This window comes from Marmota monax, unplaced genomic scaffold (assembly GCF_021218885.2).
Source record: "Marmota monax isolate L192 unplaced genomic scaffold, Marmota_monax_Labrador192_F-V1.1 WCK01_AAM20220418_F8-fsc00079, whole genome shotgun sequence".
Classification (NCBI taxonomy): Eukaryota; Metazoa; Chordata; class Mammalia; order Rodentia; family Sciuridae; genus Marmota; species Marmota monax.
The window spans coordinates 1,031,790-1,048,733 of record NW_026694099.1 but is presented as its reverse complement, the minus strand read 5'-3'; the positions used below and the strand labels follow the sequence as shown (position 1 = coordinate 1,048,733).

Genomic DNA, 16,944 nt, shown 5'->3' with positions numbered 1-16,944 from the left:
CTTGTTTCATGCAAAATGAAACGCAGGGCTTCTTGTTCAAATAATTTTAGGACAACAGCCAAGCATGGGCTCCTGTGTGACTTCAAAGGTCATACATACACCAAAGCAAGCCCTGTATCTCATCCTTTCTTCTGGCTCTTCCACTTCCATTTTTATGATGATTATCCTCATATCTGTCACTTGACCCAAATTGTTCTGAATTTCAGACTCTGCTGTTCAGGGAGTGTCTGAAATTCTCCATATGGATGTTCTAACATCTCAAACTCTGTGTCTCCAATATGGAACTCACTCACCCTATCCCTAACTCTCTGCTCTCAACTCGTAGTTCTTTTCTATATCCCCTACCACCTGCAGCTTGTCCCTCTCTTTATGCTCATTCACATCCCCAGCCCCTATACTCATCCATACTGTTGCCAAATCTAATAAGTTTTATCAAACCCATGCCTCCTTTCTTTTCTAATGCCATCCCCATTGGGATGGTCCTTCATTATCTCCAATGTGTTACTGGCCCTGAATCTCAGCTGCACAGGCCTTGCTGCTCCAATCCATGCACAACTCTTCCAGCTTGGGAGACCATCCTGATCATGTCATTTCACAAAGACCTCTAGTGATCTCACTGCCTCTAGAGTTGGGTAGGAATGCATTTGCCTGACATTTAAGGTCCTTTGTTGTGAGGCTCAAAACCTTTTTCATTTTCTTTTATACCCCTCCTCTTCATGTCCCTGAGGTTTCAACCCAACTGTACAACCATCTGGTTGCTTATTGTCCCCATGTGTTTTCCTGTTTTAGAATTTGAACTGCGTCTTTTCATGGTCCCCAGGGTTTAGAGCTTGCTTACTACACTCATAGACATGTCATTTCTCTGACCCTTTTATCACAGCCACTGCACATGGTCCTACCCATTATGTTCCTGAATCTCTTCTGTGATACTTCCACCTCTTCCATGCATCCTTACTGGAAAAGGAGTTTCATGCCAAGCTGGATAAAATCACCATTAAGTATTAAGCAGACAGTGGAATCCCAGCTCTATTACTTACTGGGTGCTCTCAGGCAAGTTACTTACACTCTGTTTCTTCCACTATAAAAATAGGTTGTAGGCTTATATATATGTCTTATTTCTCTAAGGACAGTGCCATTATTCATATTATCATCTCATAACCAATCATTCTGCACTGGTCCTCCTTGGTTCCTCAGCTTGCAAGGACCCAAAATACATCTCATCACTCTTTTCACCAAGTTCTAGGAGGCTGCACTTAGGGTGGAGGCCAGGCTCTCAGGTACTCAGGTAGCTGTATTTATTATATTCTAGGGGTGAGGAGAGCTGCTGCCTCTGCTCCTTTTGTTCAAACTCATGGTTCAGGCAGCAGCAGGCGTGGGTGTCCCCAGAGGAGGCAGTGACAGCTTCAGTACTCACACAGGCTATGCAGGTGACAGCTGAGAATGTGGGGCACTGCCAGAAGAGGTTCTGGAAGACCCCACCATGCCCCAGCTGATGGGTATTACTCGTGGATGTGGACCCCATCTTGAACAAGTCCAAGCAAAAGCTCAGTATCTGTGGTAGCTGAACATAGCTTCCAGCCAGCTTCCTACAGGTAAAGGGTGGGATAAAGATATGGAGGCCCAGAGTGTGGAGACTTGGTCACTGTGTGACTAAGTTACTAGATTACTTTTAGCAGGTACCTGTTTCTCTCTAGGCCTGTTGTCTCATCTAAGTGGACCCAATTATCTGTAAGGGCTCTTCGCCTCTTGAAATGGTCCAAGTTAGTTCCAGAGCCTCCCTTGCTTCTCTTGAGTACTGAGATACATTCCCAGCCCTTTTTATTCTTTAAGACAGGATCTCCCAAGTTGCTTAGGGCCTTGCTAAATTTCAGAGGCTCCCCTCGAACTTGTGGTCCTCCTGCCTCAGCCTCCTGGGGGCTGGGATTACGGGCTGCACTTCCTTGATTTTTGTCTGTAACAGCAGTTTCCATCCACATTCATCCCTTCCCTGGAGGCTCCAAGAACAGAAAGCAAGGTAAACGGATGCAATACAAAATTCCTTTATTGAAAAGGGAAAGGGTGGCCTTTTTCTAGTGCCTCCTCGGCCAGGCTGGCCAAAGGGGTTGCCACAGCTTTTTCATTCCGGGATCTGAAGGCAGAAGAAAATCTGTCCACACTTTACCTTTAAGAATCTTAAAGGTGAAGTGCCTCGGTGGCAATGGTAAATCACCGAATCAACTATCGAGAATAGCACTTCCAGGCCCTTGCCTTTAAGAACTTCTTAAGGGCAATGTGCACCAGTATGGCAGATAAAAGCCAGAACATTTTTTCGGAAGTCTCTAGAAAAGGGCCTCTTCCAGTCTTTAAGACTCTTAAAGGTGAAGCATGTTCAGCATACAAAGGAGGTCCAACTCCGTCTAGGAGTCTACAAAACACTTTTCCAGTTCTCTTGTCTAGAATCTCTACAGAAGAGGTGGCCACGCGCGACTTAATAAAAGCAAAATACCTTGCAGGACTGTTTTCTTTCTTGACCCTCCCAAACCCGCCCCGCCCGCGGCCGTAGCGGGAGAGTCCTTCGGCTCGTGGTCTGCGTCCGGCGCTAGAAGGCGAGCTGCCCCGCGAACGCACGGTACCTGCAGCTGGGTGGAGATGACGCCCACCGGCCCTTCCCCCGTGGTCACACCAGGGCATCCTGGGAATTTTTGGTTTCCTAGACGGCTTCCACAAAGGAAGCCGGACGGGGGCGGGGCGAGGGGGCGAGCGGAGGGCGCCGTGGCCATGGCGACCGCAGCGGCTGTGGAGACCTTGGCTCAGAGCACAGAAAGGTCGTGACATGACCTGGACCGCTGCTTGAAGAACTTAGCGTTGCGCGGCACTAGGTTGGCCAGGAAGCGCTTGGCCTTCTTGGTGAGGCTCTCGCGGCGCGCAGACGGCGCGGGGCCTTCAGGGCTGCCCGACTCGTGCCGCCGGCCTCCTGTGCGACCGTGGCCCCTCCGCAGCCGGATCTGGCGTACGGCGCCCTCGAAGAGCTCCCGCGTGTTATGGTGAAGCGCTGCCGACGTCTCGATGTGCTTGCAGCTCAGCGTTCCGGCCAGGTGGCGCCCCTCTGTGGGAAGGAGTCGGCTTAGGCACCCGCTGGGCCGCCCTGGGCCCAGAGTTTGCAGTGGAAAGGGTTTGGGACTATGAATTGCAACACAACTCGAAAACTAGGCTGGGATCCTAGGGTGGGACCGTGGAGGTGCGAGGGAGGGGCCGAGGGGCCTTGGAGAGGCTAAGGCGATTGAAGAACAGAAGGGATTCTTAGGGCCCTAGAAGAGGAATATTGGGGCTCTGTCCTTAACCTGGAGCTAACTGCTGGTGAATTCGTGGGCCTGTGAAGGTTTTAGAAAGGCCTCCGGGAGGGCTGCACCTGCCCTCGCACGTGTGAGGCACTGGGTTCGATCCTCAGCATCACATAAAAATAATAAAGATATTGTGTCCACCTACAACTTAAAAAAAAAAAAAGGCCTCAGGGAGAAGAGGTGATACAGAAGCTAGAGCTGTCCCCTGAAATGGCAAGTATAGAATCGGTTCAGAATACACACCCTCCAGTGATACCTCCCTGGAGCGGGCCAGGTCACTCTTGTTTCCAACCAGGATGACAGGTAGGTCGTGATGGGGCCTCCCAGCTCGGAGCCGAAGTAAGGTCTCTGGAACTTTGGAGAAGCTTCGTCTATCCGTGACTGAGAAGACGATGAGAAAGGCGTCCCCCGTCTGAAGGCAGTGGTCCCGCAGCCACCCCCCAGCATCTCCCTGGAGACGTCAGAGATTGGTAGAGAGTTAGGGCTGAAGACAGAGTTGACCCAGTCGAGCACCTACATCTCAAAGATGAGGAATCCCACTGTGTGAGAGAAACCACCTGCTTAGGACAGCTGAGCTAGTTAATGACATCATTCCCAGAGTGTGTTTGAGGTTAGTAATGTGACCCCTGTTTAGGGGAAATTGGAGGATCCTAGACCAGGGTAGCCTTTCTACATTCTTATGCTTAAGCTCTTGATTCAGAAACAAATGCTATTTAAATTTATGTTATTTGGCCTCTCATTTCTACCTAATAACCTTATGTTCAAACATTGAGTACCCCCACCCTGCCTTTTTTCCCTTTTTGATACTCCAGCACCCTGAGCACTTGTCCTGTCATATCAGACTCTTTTAGGCTGGAAAATTTATGGATGGAATCAACTTCTGGGTTGTCTAGCCTGGCTTGAAGCTACAGTTTGTCAAATTCAGATCCTAAATTTAATGTCCTTTTTTTTTTTTTTTTTTGAACCTAGGGAGCCACAAGCCCAGCCTTTTTGTATATTTTATTTAGAGACAGGGTCTCACTGAGTTGCTTAGCACCTTGCTTTTGCTGAAGGTGGATTTAAACACAATCCTCCTGTCTCAGCCTCCTGAGTCCCTGGAATTACAGGTGTGCCATTGCTTAACTTTCCTCAGAAGATCCTGGAAAAGTAGTAGCTCTTATGGCCAGGGGCCTGGTATACACATTGGTGTGGACCTTGTTGTCTGAGATAGTACAAATGAATTGTACACATTTACACCAGGGTCTGCAGTCCCACCAGCCTTCAGCCAGACTGCCCTTCCTCAGTTTTCTCCCAACTTCACCTGTGTTCAGCCACATCTTAATCCTCACCTGTTCCCAGATGTCATAAACAACTAAAGTTACTTCCTCCTTATCCACCATAATTCGTCTCTCATAGGTGTCCTCTGTTGGGAAATAGAATAAAACCCATTAGGAGGTTCCCCAACACTTGTGAAAACTGGTAACCATAAACACCTCAGATCCCAGCAGCAGGGAACCCCTGCCAGGGAGTCTGCCACAGAAAGCACCGGAGAAGTTTCTCTTAGGTTTAATTCTTCAGGGGCTGCTTATGCCATGAGCACTTTCATCCCTCAATAGGGCCCCAGGGTCCCCTCCACCACCACGTGCTCTCCCAAATACCTGCATTCTCCGGCTCATGAGCACTGTCTCCCTGGAGACCACCGAAAGTGCCTGCAAGGGTGCTTTTGCCTACGCCACTCTCCCCTACTAGCATGACCTTGAAGATGCCATCCTTTTGGGCAGGGGCTGCCTCTCCTGAGCCCAAGGAGTCAGAGGAACCAGAAGATGAGGCCTGAGGCGGCCAGTCAAGTTCATCTACAGCCTGTGCCCTACATAGCTGGTGCTTGTAAGGCACAGGCATACTGCCTCTTCGTCTGGGGACCCCAGGGACAGGGGGTGGCCCACTCTGGTCCAACCCTGCCAACAGTTTCTCTGGCTTCTTCAGAAGTGTGGCATCTGTTTCTGGATAGGCAAAGAAAAGGAAGCCATGAATGGTATATGTCCAGACATCTGCAGAGAGCTAACCCAAGCTGCTTCAGCTTTGGAGGCCAGCCACACCCAGTTGATGACCATGACCCTAAACAACAGAATCTTTGGCTCAACCTTTTACACTAAAGTCTCCTAGAAGCTTGGACTGGTAAGCCTTCAAGGATGTGACGTGATGACTTCCCCATTGTAGTCCTAGCTACATCTGCTCAAAATTACCCCATACAGGAGAGGTACCTGTGTGCAGGTCACATACCCACTCACACTTCAAACTGACATAGGCATATTCCCAGACTTGACCTCTGGCCCAGGGGGGCTGGAGGAGGCTGTCCATCCTTCCATTAAGGGGCCTGCCTCCTACTGGTAATCCTACTTCTTCCTGCACTGGTAATGCCCACACTGAGGAGGGCAGAAGGTATGAGAAACTGAAGCTGCTGAAGATTCTGGGGAGTAGATATAAGCAGAGTCAAAAACTTTGTAGGGAGTCTGTTTCAAGGGCTCTGTGAGGTGATGTGTGTTTGGGTTGTGGACGTGTGTGTGTGTGTGTGTGAGACTTCTTCCTTGTGTGGTCTCTGTGGGTGTGTGTGTGTGTGTGTGTGTGTGTGCGCGCGCGCTGCTTCTTCCCGTGCCCTGTAGGTGAGCATCCCCCAGTGCATGGCTGTGTGCGAGAATCCTGCATCCCTGGTTGTCCCTGTGAGTGGGAGAGAATACTGCGTTCATGGAGAGGTAGAGGTGGGGAGAGAGAGAGTATGAGTGAGAGGGAGGGTGACAATGCATGGGTCAGGGTAACTGGAGGAGGAACAACAGACATAACAAAGGGGGATGGAGAAAGGCTGGAAATAGCCCAGGATCAATACTTGGCTGACAGCCAGGTCCTTTAGGAGCCAGAAGAAACCCTTACAACAGGTCCCCATGGTAGCCCCCTGCCCGTGATTCCCAGGCTTGTGGGCTTCCCCTTCCCTTTCACCCTTGCCCCCAGTCTGTCCCAGACTATAGGGAATGAGGCTGACCTGAGCACCACATATTGCTTTCTCAAGCAAAACCCCAAAGCCCTGGGAGTGATGGGGGAGGGGGCATTTGGGCAGCTTTTCTCCTCCTCCACCCTAGCCCAGCCCTTATATGAACAAGGGTCTTCATTACTTCCTGACTTGCCTTTCCCCTCTTGCTGATTGAACCTCTAGTTCTGACCACCAAAGCTTCAGCTCCCACCCCCGTGGTTGCAGCCGGCACCTGCTACGTTAGCCCTCACCTGGTGTAGGTGTCCCTGATGGGGAGGCCTGGCAGCTGTCGGAGGGACAAAGTGCTGTGTTTTCTGTATCCATGTCCATGTCGGTATCGGGGTCCGTGTACATGCGCGTGTGTGCGTGCAAATGCAGCCCAGCAGCTTGCAGCACCCGCTCCCTCACTCAGCAGCACTGTCAGCTTTTCCCTTTAAATACCACCCCCCCCCCACAAGTCCTCCCCCTAGACACCTGGGGAAATTGTCCCGCCCCCTGATGAGGTCACATATGCTAATGAGCAGTGATGTCAGCGGGATTCCCTCCTTCTGCCCCCCTCCCTTTTCTTTGTGTCACTTCCCTCTGGGAGCATACTCACCATGAGCCTGGTTAAGGCGTGAAAGAACAAAGTCAGAGGGGCGGATGAGATGGAGATTCAGAGAGGTGGGGTGGGGGCAGGTCCCGTGGGCAAGGGAGCTGAGAATGGCAGGAGGCAGATTCCCAGGGTAGGAAAGGTCTTTTTCTCCAAGTGTCAGAATGAAAACTATGTATCATTTGTGTCTGTTTCCAGCCCCCTATCCCAGCATGTAGCCCCAGAATGGGTGCTCAGTGGTTGAAAAGAAGGATGAGAGGCAAAAAGACAATAAGCTGATCTGAAAGACAAAAGAAAAATATACCAAAAGAGATGCAGGGGCAGTGGGCCATCCACCCCACCACTGTCTCCTCTTCCACTCTGCCTCTTCTGGGCTGAGAGCCATAAAAGTACCCATTTCCAAGTGTGGCCTTAGGCAGATGGGGGATCTGTAAGAAAAGCTGCTTTGTTTGGGCAGCTTCTTCTTCTTCTTCTTCTTCTTCCTCTTCTTCTTCTTCTTCTTTTTTTGTCACTAGTTTCAGGTAGGTGCAAACCATTGTAGAGGCTTCTTCCTTTACCTCATCTCTCTCCCAACCAGGCCCACCCAGCCAGTGTTAATCAGAGCAGGTAAAAAAAGATACCAGAATGAATGGTGTCTACCTATGTAGGCAGCTCCTTACTGTCCCTTTTGTGCCCAGCTTCTTTTCCCTTCAGGTTTCGACTCTTGTCCCCTTTCTTCTGGACACTCTCAAGAACCCAAATACACCTTCTGATTTCCTCTCCCCAACTTCACCCTCTATTTGCCAGATGCTATGCTAGAGATAGTTTTGCATTATCTCCCTTCCTCTTCCTGACCTGAAGACTCATAATGGTAGGTGGGTGGCCTGTCCCCAAAGTAATAATGCAGGGGTGACTGGGATTCCACCCAGAGCTTTCCAAGGCCAAAGACTATTTTTTTCATTTCTATGCTATGCTGCTTTCCTTGTCTTAAAAATTCCAACTCTCTTCTATTATTGGGAACAATCCATTTTGTCATCCTCGGAGGACTTCTCCAATAGAAGAGGCAAATAACATTCTTGGGAATGAAGTGCAGTGACACTTCACTTGTCTGGAGAACAGGATCTAAAGGAAGCAGGGAATACTCCTCAGCTTCTAATATATTTGTACATTTTACTAATTAGACTCTTCAGTCCTCACCAACAGTCTGCTTGTCCTTATTTTATTCACACTTTTAATGTGTCCATGTGTGTTCCTGTAGTAGATTAGAACTGCCAGGTGTGGTGGCACATGCCTGTAATCCTAGTAACTCAAGAGACTGAGGCAGGAGGATCACAAGTTCAAGGCCAGCCTCAGCAAAAATAAAAAGGGCTGTGATATGGCTCAGTGGTAAAGTATCCCAGGTTCAAGTCCCAGTAACCCCCAAAAGAATAGATTAGAATCATATTTAGAGTAGCAAGTGCCCTCTAATAGTCTGGTAGAATGAGGCAACCTCAGGAGAAAAACTTTTAAAGCATCCAGAAGCATTAAAAAGGAGTCTAAGGGCCAGGCATGGTAGTGTACACCTGTAATTCAGGGGGCTGAGGCAAAGGATCACAAGTTCAAGGCCCACCTTGGCAACTTAATGAGACCTGTCTCAAAAGAAAAAAGCTCGGTGGTAGGGCACCCCTGGGTTTAGTCTTTAGTGCTGCCAAAAAAAAAAAAAAGTCTAAGGTCATTTGATATATAGTCAAAGAGTGTCCCCCACAATAGTTACAGCTTATGAAGACACTGCTGCAAAGAAGTCATCAGATTTCATGGATGATTCTCGGCTATTCAGAAAATTTTTATATTGCAGGTCTTCTGAAGATGAGCGGAACATTTTAGGATGATTTTCTTCCAAAATGAGTTATGTTTTGTTTTAAATTGTAAAGTAGTGATCTCTATGAATCTGGAAAACCCTCTCGAGTGGTTGGATTCCTTTCTGTACTAGATAAGGGTGAGTCAGGGGCTGCAGAGCCCAGCAACAATTCTCTACTTTGAATTCTGCCTCCCCCAGTTCAGCTTTGGGCCAAAGGAGCAGCCTGCTTTTTACTTTGAACCACCTGCCCCTCATCCAGTAAGGCACACACAGATCCTAGAGAAACTTCCATAAACAAAGGCCTCCCTAGGGAACTCTTGCCCTAAGGCTTGGCCCTCCCTCCAACATTCTGAAGCATTCTACCACCACAAGAGGTGCTTTTACTTTAAATCTTTGTCCACTTTATTTATTTTTAAATTTTTTTGGGGGGAGTGGCATACCAGGAATTGAACTCAGGGGCACTCGACCATTGAGCCACATCCCCAGACCTATTTTGTATTTTTTATTTAAAGACAGGGTCTCACTGAGTTGCTTAGAATCTTGCTTTTGCTGAGGCTGGATTTGAACTTGTGATCCTCAACCTAACCTTTGTCTACTTTAAAACTGCAAATACCCCTAAGAGAGAAAAAGGTCTGGAAAAAGTCAAGAGATGAAGATATCAGGTTGCAGATTTTTAAGGTGGCTAAGGAGGAAGAGAACAGCAAGGGAGAATGCAAAGAGGAGGTGAAGAAGTAGGGAAGGGGAAATTACCATTCCTACTGCATTTTTCACTGAGACATTGGGTGGATCCAGTTTGTACTGGGAGGGCCCAAGGGAGAATCATAAGCAGGAGCCAGGTTTCCTGGAGGTCCTTCCACACACTCTGGAGAGGAAGTGGAGTGGAAGGAGCTCAGGTTTTTCCTGGGCCAAATTACTAGGGTCCCAGAACTGCACATGGGTCCACACCCCCTCTGCCACTTCCTCTTGCTTACTAGGAGGGAAATTTTGTAATTACTACTGACTGTGAGGATGTTGACAGGGTATAATCAACAGGGCCCTTCCACCAGGGAAGTAAGGGGCCCATTCCCCTGGGGACCATCTCAGCTTTGCACCTGAGGTCTCACTCCCACAGGCTCCTTCTATATCCTATGTCCCAAGATTTTCTTTTTTTTCTTTACTATTTATTTTTTAGTTGTACACAATATGTTTATTTTATTTATCTATATGTGGTGCTGAATATCGAACCCAGGGCCTCACACGTGCCATGCGAGTGCTCTATGCTGAGCCACAACTCCAGCCCTCCAAGATTTTCTTATTAAACTCTTCAACAACTTGTCACCTTCTCACCAGAGGCAGGCCTCCATTTCTCAGGAGATATCCCTCTCCAGCTCTTTGGCTCTGACCATTGCTTATTATGCTCAGTTATCTCTTTTCAGGAAGTCCAGTGTCTAGCCATCATGTTTTGTTGTTGTTTATCCTGCCCTAGAATTCACAGCTCTCTCCCAACTGTTGGCAGAACCCATCCTCTTGGATTCAGCCCTGGTGATGCCAGCCCTTCCATAGGCTGAATGGTTGTGATTTTCCCTATGACTAATCATTCCCTGCTTTTTTGTTTGTGTGGGGGGAATACCAGGGATTTAACCTAGGGTACATTATAACAGAGCCACATCTTCAGCCCTTTTTCATTTTTGAGACAGAATCTTGCTAAATTGCTGAGGGCTTCACTAAGTTGCTGAGGCTGGCCTTGAACTTAGTATCCTCCTGCTTTAGCAAGGCATTGGGATTGCAGGTGTGCAGTATGGCACCCAGCTTTGGTCCCTGTTTTGAGGAAGCTGCACTGAGAGCTCATCTCTTTGGTGTAGGACAGGCTGTTAAGTGCCTGATGGGGATGGGAGGGTAGAGGGCAGGAGTCACACAGCTCCTATGTTCTACCAGGGATAGATTGTTCCTGTGTGACATCTGTGCTCTGAGAGTACTCCATAACTGGGAACCTTTCTAGCTGTAGGGCCCAGCTGGCTCCCTGATTTCCAACCAGGGGTGAGTAAAGAAATTTGATGCTCAACCCTATGTCACTATAAGGCTGGCCCCAGGCAATGAGCAGAGGTGAAGAAGGGTGGTCCTTAGGGTTCCTTCAATTTTTTTTTTCCTTTTGGTACCAGGGATTGAACTCGCGGGCTCTTAACCACTGAGTCACATCCCCAGTCCTATTTTGTATTTTATTTAGAGACAGGATCTCACTGAGTTGCTTAGCACCTCGCTTTTGCTGAGGATGGCTTTGAAATCGCCATCCTCCTGCCTCAGCCTCCCGAGCTGCTGAGATTATAGGCATGCACCACTGCACCCTGCTTCCTTGAATTTTCTTACCTTTCAAGGGACATAAAAATCAAGGGTGGGGTGGCTGAAAGATGGATAGGAAGAGGGCAACATGCAAAGGGCTAACAAATACCTTCAGAGAGAGGAGCAACAAGAGGGAGCATAAACCAAGATGGGGAGAGAGGCCAGGCTCAGAGCTGATTTACAAAATGTTAAAATTTATGATTCCTTTATTTTTTTACCTTGATTTCTTGGGCAATGCTGTAGGTGTGGGACAAAAACATTTGTTGCATTCTTTTTGTGAGCTAGGCTCTATAGGGATGGAGACTGGCAAAACCTCAGGCCCTATCTAAATCCTCCCCTTGGGGCTAGAGGGTCTCCAGTCAATTGTCACTCGTGTTTAAGGCCACTTTAGGGTTGGGGTTTGGCAAGGATGGAGTGTCCAGGCCTATGTCCCTTTAAGAACTTTGCTTTTTAAAAACATTCAACTGGATAGTGGTAGGATAGGGAAACGATGGTGGGAAAGGAACTGTGGTCTCTGGCTGTGTAGAGGAAGCTCTCAGTGAGCCCTCTCCCTGACTGAGGGACACCTAACTTTCCAGTAGCTACAGTGGTCAGTGGGGAAGCTAAGCCACTCTCTAAAAGGGTATGCCACTGTGACTAGACCCCCACCCCCCAGAGGAGCCAGATCCCCTCAGGCAAGCAGTGGTTCATCCTCTGTCTCTACCACCCAGACCGCTGGCTCAGCTAGTGGCATCAACAACACATCATCCTCATCCTCTGGGGCCAGGACCGTTGTGTGGGGTCCAGGTGGAGTCCAGGTTGGTCCTTGGGGCCACAGGCTGGGCAAGAGGCGGCCTCGCAGGGCATGCACTACTCCAGACAACACTGATGGCTCCAGAGGGACTGAGGGCAGTGGCCCCTGGGTCTCAGGGACAGAAGGGAGGGCTGGAGATGTGCTGGCAGATGGGAGGGGGGACTTGACAGGCAGTGGTGGGGCTTGCTCCCCGTCCTGCCCACCCACTGCTCCACCCTCATGGGCTGCACCTGGGCTGCCATCCAGGGCCTCAAGAGAAGCAACAGGAGGTGTGACCTGGGGTCTGGTCTCAGAGGCCCGAGATGAGGGGTTGGTTCGGGGAAGCAGTCCCCAGCGGCGGAGCCTGCGAACCAGACGACGCACTGAGCGGCCCCGCTGGCGGCGGCGACCACCTGAGGCACTTCCTGGAGTCATATCCTGGCGCAAAATCTGAAGCAGAGAACGCAGATTGCCCAGCACTGAGTTCTGCAAGGAGAAGAGGCAGATATCAGAGTCAGAGGGCCAAGTGGCTGAATGCAGGAGGGAGCAGTAATGAGGCCACAGCTGGTTGGAACAAGGAGGTGCTTGAGTTGGGGATGACTTACATCATTAGGGTTCTCTGTAGGGAAGTCTTCTACAGGCGGGATGGCACCCTGAGCAATGAGCTGCCCGTAGGAGGGAGGTGCCTGTTGTTGCACAATCTCAGCCTCCATTCGGGAGAGGGGGGCAAAGATGCTGGAAGGAAGGAGGGCTAGTCAATCACTGGTGGTTCCCAGCCAGGGTGGCCTGCTCCAGCTTGGATTGGCCTCTTCCCTTCACCCTCAGGTCAGGACAGCTGGAGGTATGCTATAGCTTTCCTCAGGTCATCTTATATCCCTTCCTTCCTTGAGACTTCTTTCATAAATAATCTAGACCTGACTTTCAAGCGTTAAGCAACAAGCTGGTCACAGGAAACTCATTCCCAAGGCGGGCACCCTCATGGTCTCCTGTAGCTGCACAGGTCCTGTCTCTTCATCTGTAAAGAGTGCTCACTCTTCTATTGCCAGTCCCATTCCCACTGACCTGTACTCCTGTGTGCGAATGGCATACAGCCTGCAGGTGCATCCCAGGGCAATGACCAGCAGCAGGCCGCACACTAGACTGCCAATGACTGCAGCTGTGATGACCTTGCGGGGTAGGGCATAGGAGCAGTCCCACTCATCGCTGCCATCAGCACAGTCTGGCTGCCCGTCGCATACCCATGTCTCATACACACACTTCTCGTCTCGGCATCGGAAGTTGCCAGGCTGGCAGTGCCGGCAGCGTCTCTCATCTGCCCCATCAGCACAGAATGTCTGGTAGTTGCAGCGATCAGCAGGCAGGTAGCAGGCTGTGGCACCAGGGGTGCCAGCAGCCCCGCAGGGGAAATGTCCAGGTGGGCAACCAGGACAGTCTTCCTCATCTGTACCATCGGCACAGTCCCATGAGCCATCGCAGCGCTGGGCCTCACTATAGCAGCGCTCACCTAGGTTTTCACCAGCCCCCAGGCCTGAGCCTAACCCACATGGTCGGTCCCAAGGCAAGCAGTAGCCCTGCACATGGTAGGTAGCATTGAAGCCCCGACCATTGCTCCAAGCAACTGTGTGATAAGCAACAACAGCCTGACCAGACAGTGTCTCCACAGTGACAGCTTTGCCATTACTAAAGTGAGTGAGACTGCGTAGTAGCCGAGGGGTCTCTGGGGGCCCAGCACCATCATACACATGCACTGCATCTCCATAACCCAAGTCCAGGGCTGTGAAGCGCACTGCTAGCCGCCGGCCATCATGGGGGTCCAGCAGCCACAGGCAAGACTGGGGATGAGAGACTGAGGCCAGGTGTGAATAGCCAGGGGAGGAGAAGACCCCATAGAAGTCCTCTAAGGTGAGATTGCAGGGCAGGGTGAGGGTGGGGCCTGGGGTCAGGCTAGGAAATGGGTCTGAACTGCAGCCTGCCTCATCAGAGCCATCACCACAGGCATCAACTCCATCACAGCGCTGGGCAGCAGGTACGCAGCGGTGGTTCAGGCACTGGAATTCTTCCTGCAGGCACATCAGCCAATCTGCAGAGGCATCATGGAGAGGGACTGTGAAACACCAGAGCCCTCAGGATCTTTCTCTCTTTATTTGTGCTTGTACTGCCCTCTCTAACAGCCCTTCAGACTTCTCCGTCCAGCCTACCTTGGCTGTAAGAGAGCAGGAACCCCTGGCCCATGGGTGCTCTGGCCCCAGCATAGCTGTAAGTGATGGTGACATTGCCCCCTGGCAGCTGAAGAGGGCTAGAAGGTGCCTCACATAGGGAGATCAGTGGCTGGAGAGGGGAGCTCAGGATTACACGTTCTGAGCCACAGGCCAGGTGCAGCTTCTGGAACCTACAGGGGTAGAGAAAAGCAGTACATAAAATGTTCTTGATTGATGCTGGCTTCCTCCTCCTCCAGTGCCACCAGGCCCTTCTAGCCCAAGAAGCACAAACACCTGCTCATCCATGATTCAAATGAAAGCTCAGCCAAATTCTTTTGCAGTTAATCTCATCAATGGGCATAGTCCTAACAGAGACCAGTGACACAATGATACCATGAAATATATCCTAGAGCCATCTGGAAAAAATCTGACCTGTGTTCAGAAATTAAGTGAAAAATAGGTTTATTGCTTTTGAGTTGTTGCAGCATGTCACCCAAGTATTGTGTGGGCAATAACTGACAATTACTATACAGTTCAATTAAATAGAACTCACCAACACCCCAGTACTAGGAAGGTGAGACCTGAGATTCTCATAGCATACGGATCCCTCTGCCAAAACAGCCTCTCCACAGATTGCTTTCCCCCTTTGCCTACCCTTTTCTGAGAAAATTCATAGCAAGTGAACCATATAAGACAAACAGTCAGGTACTTAAAATGGGCCCCCATGCCATGACCCAAGGTCAGAGAAGCCTAGGGAGATGGAATGTTTAACAGATATGGAAGGGTGCTAGATTGTAGCTCAGTGGAAGAGTACTTGCCTAACATGTGTCAGGTGCTGAATTCAATCCCAAGCACTTTAAAAAACCCCACAAAAACAGATCTGAGGAAGTTAAGGAAGGTTCTAAGCTGATTAAGTAGTAGGTTGCTATTGTTTATAGTACTGGGGATTGAACCCAGGGGTGCTGTATCACTGAGCTACATTCCAAGCCCTTTTTATTTTATTTTTTAAATATTTATTTTTTAGTTATAGGTGGACACAATAACTTTATTTTTTATTTTATGAGGTGCTGAGGATCGAACTTAGTGCCTCACGCATGCTAGGTGAGCGCTCTACCTCTGAGCCATAACCCCAGCCCCTCTTTTTATTTTGAGACAGGATCTTGCTAATATTTGCCAAGCTGACCTTGAACTTGTTGTGATCCTCCTGTCTCAGCCTCCCAAGTTGGTGAGATTAGGGGCATGTACCATCACATCGGCTAGGGAGTAGTTTTTTTAATTCCAGACAGGGATGTGCAATGCTTTGAAGGACTTTTCAGAACAGTCCTGCCTGAGTCCAGGACCATTTATAGTAACCACGGTCCTTAGGAGATGTTCAGGACTTAAGCTAGATGTCCACTGCAACCCACTGTTACCATGACAGGCTGGAACAAGTCAATGTTTTAGGGTAAACTAGGCAAAATAAAATTCTACTCTTCTGTTGGCAAGGATGATAAGTCCACAAACAAGTGATCTCTGAAGATTCTTTTCCACAGTGGAGCGGGAAGGGGCAGGGGAGAGGAATGGGATCTTTCCTTGCTTCTCACCTGACTGTTACCGTCTGCTCCTTGCTACCCAGGATGAGCCAGGTGCAGTTGGCAGGGGAGCTGCGCCTGTCCCAGCCCAGGGGCCTCTGTAAGGTGCCTTGCACTTCCAAGAGCAGTGCAGGAGGGTTCTCACAAGCTGGAGGGAAAAAGGTGGAGACACTGATATAGAGCCCCTTAACATCCCACTCCTATCCAGGCTTATGACCTCCAAGGGCCTGGGCTCTTCAAGATGGAGCAGAGCCCACTGCCCCTGATAATAGTCCACTGGCCCCTCTCTCCCTCTCTCCACTCCTCCCGATTTAAATATTAACACCACAATATTGAGCTCTGCTTTGCACCAGTCACTGGGTGAGGGAGGAGGAGTAGGTAATATTTCTCTATTTTGAGGAGGACTCTTTGAGTTAGAGCAAGCAGAGACATTCCATCTGAAAAGGTACATAACAACTGCCAGGTGAGGGCCCACACTGGGTGTCAGTTTTCCCATATGTAAAATAAAAGATTGATGAACTCCACTGTAAAACTATGGCAGTTCTCATGGAATTCAGAGAAGAGAGTCATTGTCTAGGGTTCCCTTTCATCGCCAAACCCGCGGAGCCCGGGGCTCCATCTACTCACCAGGACTTGGGAAAATGTTCAGGTCTGGATGCGCCAGAGCGCCTCCTACAGGGAAAGCGAGAAAGGGCAGGGCTGTGAGTCGCTCTAAGTTTTTTTCACCTGAACAACTCAAGGAGGAAACGAAGCTGGTCTGGGACTTCTGGGCTTCCGGGGTTCATGAGAATGGGTAGTGGAGCTCAGGGGAGGCTGCCACGAGTGACCTCAAAGGCAGGTCGTCCAGCAGTGCCTGTGGGGTTGATAGGGTGATCTGGGGAAGCTAGAGAGAGGACGAAGGCTGAATGCAGCCTATGGGGACTTTCCAGAGGTTGGGGCCGGCAGCGCTGGCTGCGGTGGGGGCTGGTGGTACGGGCAGGAAGGTCCGGTTGAGTGATCGCCTAGGAGGGAGTTAGAGCCCAGTCCCAGCTCGGGCGGGGTGTCGCGCGCTTAGCTCGTCTCGGTTCTTACCAAGGAGAAGGGGGAAGAGGACAGCCGGCAGCATCCTGGGCCGTCCCGAGGAGCAGGAAGAGTCCTGGAGCTTCTGTCGTCTACCCAGTGGAGAGGCGGCGGTGCTGCGGGCGTCCCGGCTCCCCAGTGCAGCAGCCCCGCGGGGGCTCCATGGCCCTGGCTCGACCTGTGCTCCGGATGCCAGGGCTGGGGGCGGGGAGGCGCCAGCCGCCCTGAAGTAGGGGCGGTGCCTCTCGCCAACTTTGGAGTTGTTTTCTCCGGCCGCCGCCGCGCGTCCTTGCTCGGGG

At 50.3% G+C, this 16,944-nt stretch overlaps 2 protein-coding genes across 2 annotated transcripts; both read right to left on the bottom strand.

Annotated features, from left to right (window-relative positions):
- Window positions 1-2,023: 2,023 nt before the first annotated feature.
- Rem2 (RRAD and GEM like GTPase 2) lies at window positions 2,024-6,766 on the bottom strand. The gene is made up of 5 exons (XM_046465107.2): window positions 6,573-6,766; window positions 4,958-5,299; window positions 4,649-4,722; window positions 3,564-3,771; window positions 2,024-3,085 (listed from the first exon to the last, which is right to left on the bottom strand). The coding sequence occupies exons 1-5, from the start codon at window positions 6,673-6,675 to the stop codon at window positions 2,790-2,792; spliced, it is 1,023 nt and encodes a 340-aa protein (XP_046321063.1). The 5' UTR covers window positions 6,676-6,766; the 3' UTR covers window positions 2,024-2,789.
- A 4,467-nt stretch (window positions 6,767-11,233) lies between these two features.
- On the bottom strand, window positions 11,234-16,791 carry Lrp10 (LDL receptor related protein 10). The gene is made up of 7 exons (XM_046465106.2): window positions 16,658-16,791; window positions 16,214-16,258; window positions 15,599-15,734; window positions 14,016-14,206; window positions 12,880-13,897; window positions 12,423-12,552; window positions 11,234-12,303 (listed from the first exon to the last, which is right to left on the bottom strand). Exons 1-7 carry the CDS (start codon window positions 16,689-16,691, stop codon window positions 11,716-11,718), a joined length of 2,142 nt encoding a protein of 713 aa, XP_046321062.1. The 5' UTR covers window positions 16,692-16,791; the 3' UTR covers window positions 11,234-11,715.
- Between the last annotated feature and the right edge of the window lie 153 nt (window positions 16,792-16,944).

What these genes read in the sequence shown, in the direction of transcription:
- Rem2 (XM_046465107.2), bottom strand. Translation starts at nt 6,675, where the DNA reads ATGTACACGGACCCCGATACCGACATGGACATGGATACAGAAAACACA. An exon ending in ATCAGGGACACCTACACCAG is followed by an intron (nt 5,300 to 6,572) that starts GTGAGGGCTAAC and finishes TTGCCTATCCAG; the next exon opens with AAACAGATGCCACACTTCTG. An exon ending in TCATGAGCCGGAGAATGCAG is followed by an intron (nt 4,723 to 4,957) that starts GTATTTGGGAGA and finishes ATTTCCCAACAG; the next exon opens with AGGACACCTATGAGAGACGA.
- Lrp10 (XM_046465106.2), bottom strand. Translation starts at nt 16,691, where the DNA reads ATGCTGCCGGCTGTCCTCTTCCCCCTTCTCCTTG. An exon ending in CCTGCTCTCTTACAGCCAAG is followed by an intron (nt 13,898 to 14,015) that starts GTAGGCTGGACG and finishes ATGCCTCTGCAG; the next exon opens with ATTGGCTGATGTGCCTGCAG. An exon ending in CTACAGAGAACCCTAATGAT is followed by an intron (nt 12,304 to 12,422) that starts GTAAGTCATCCC and finishes TTCTCCTTGCAG; the next exon opens with AACTCAGTGCTGGGCAATCT.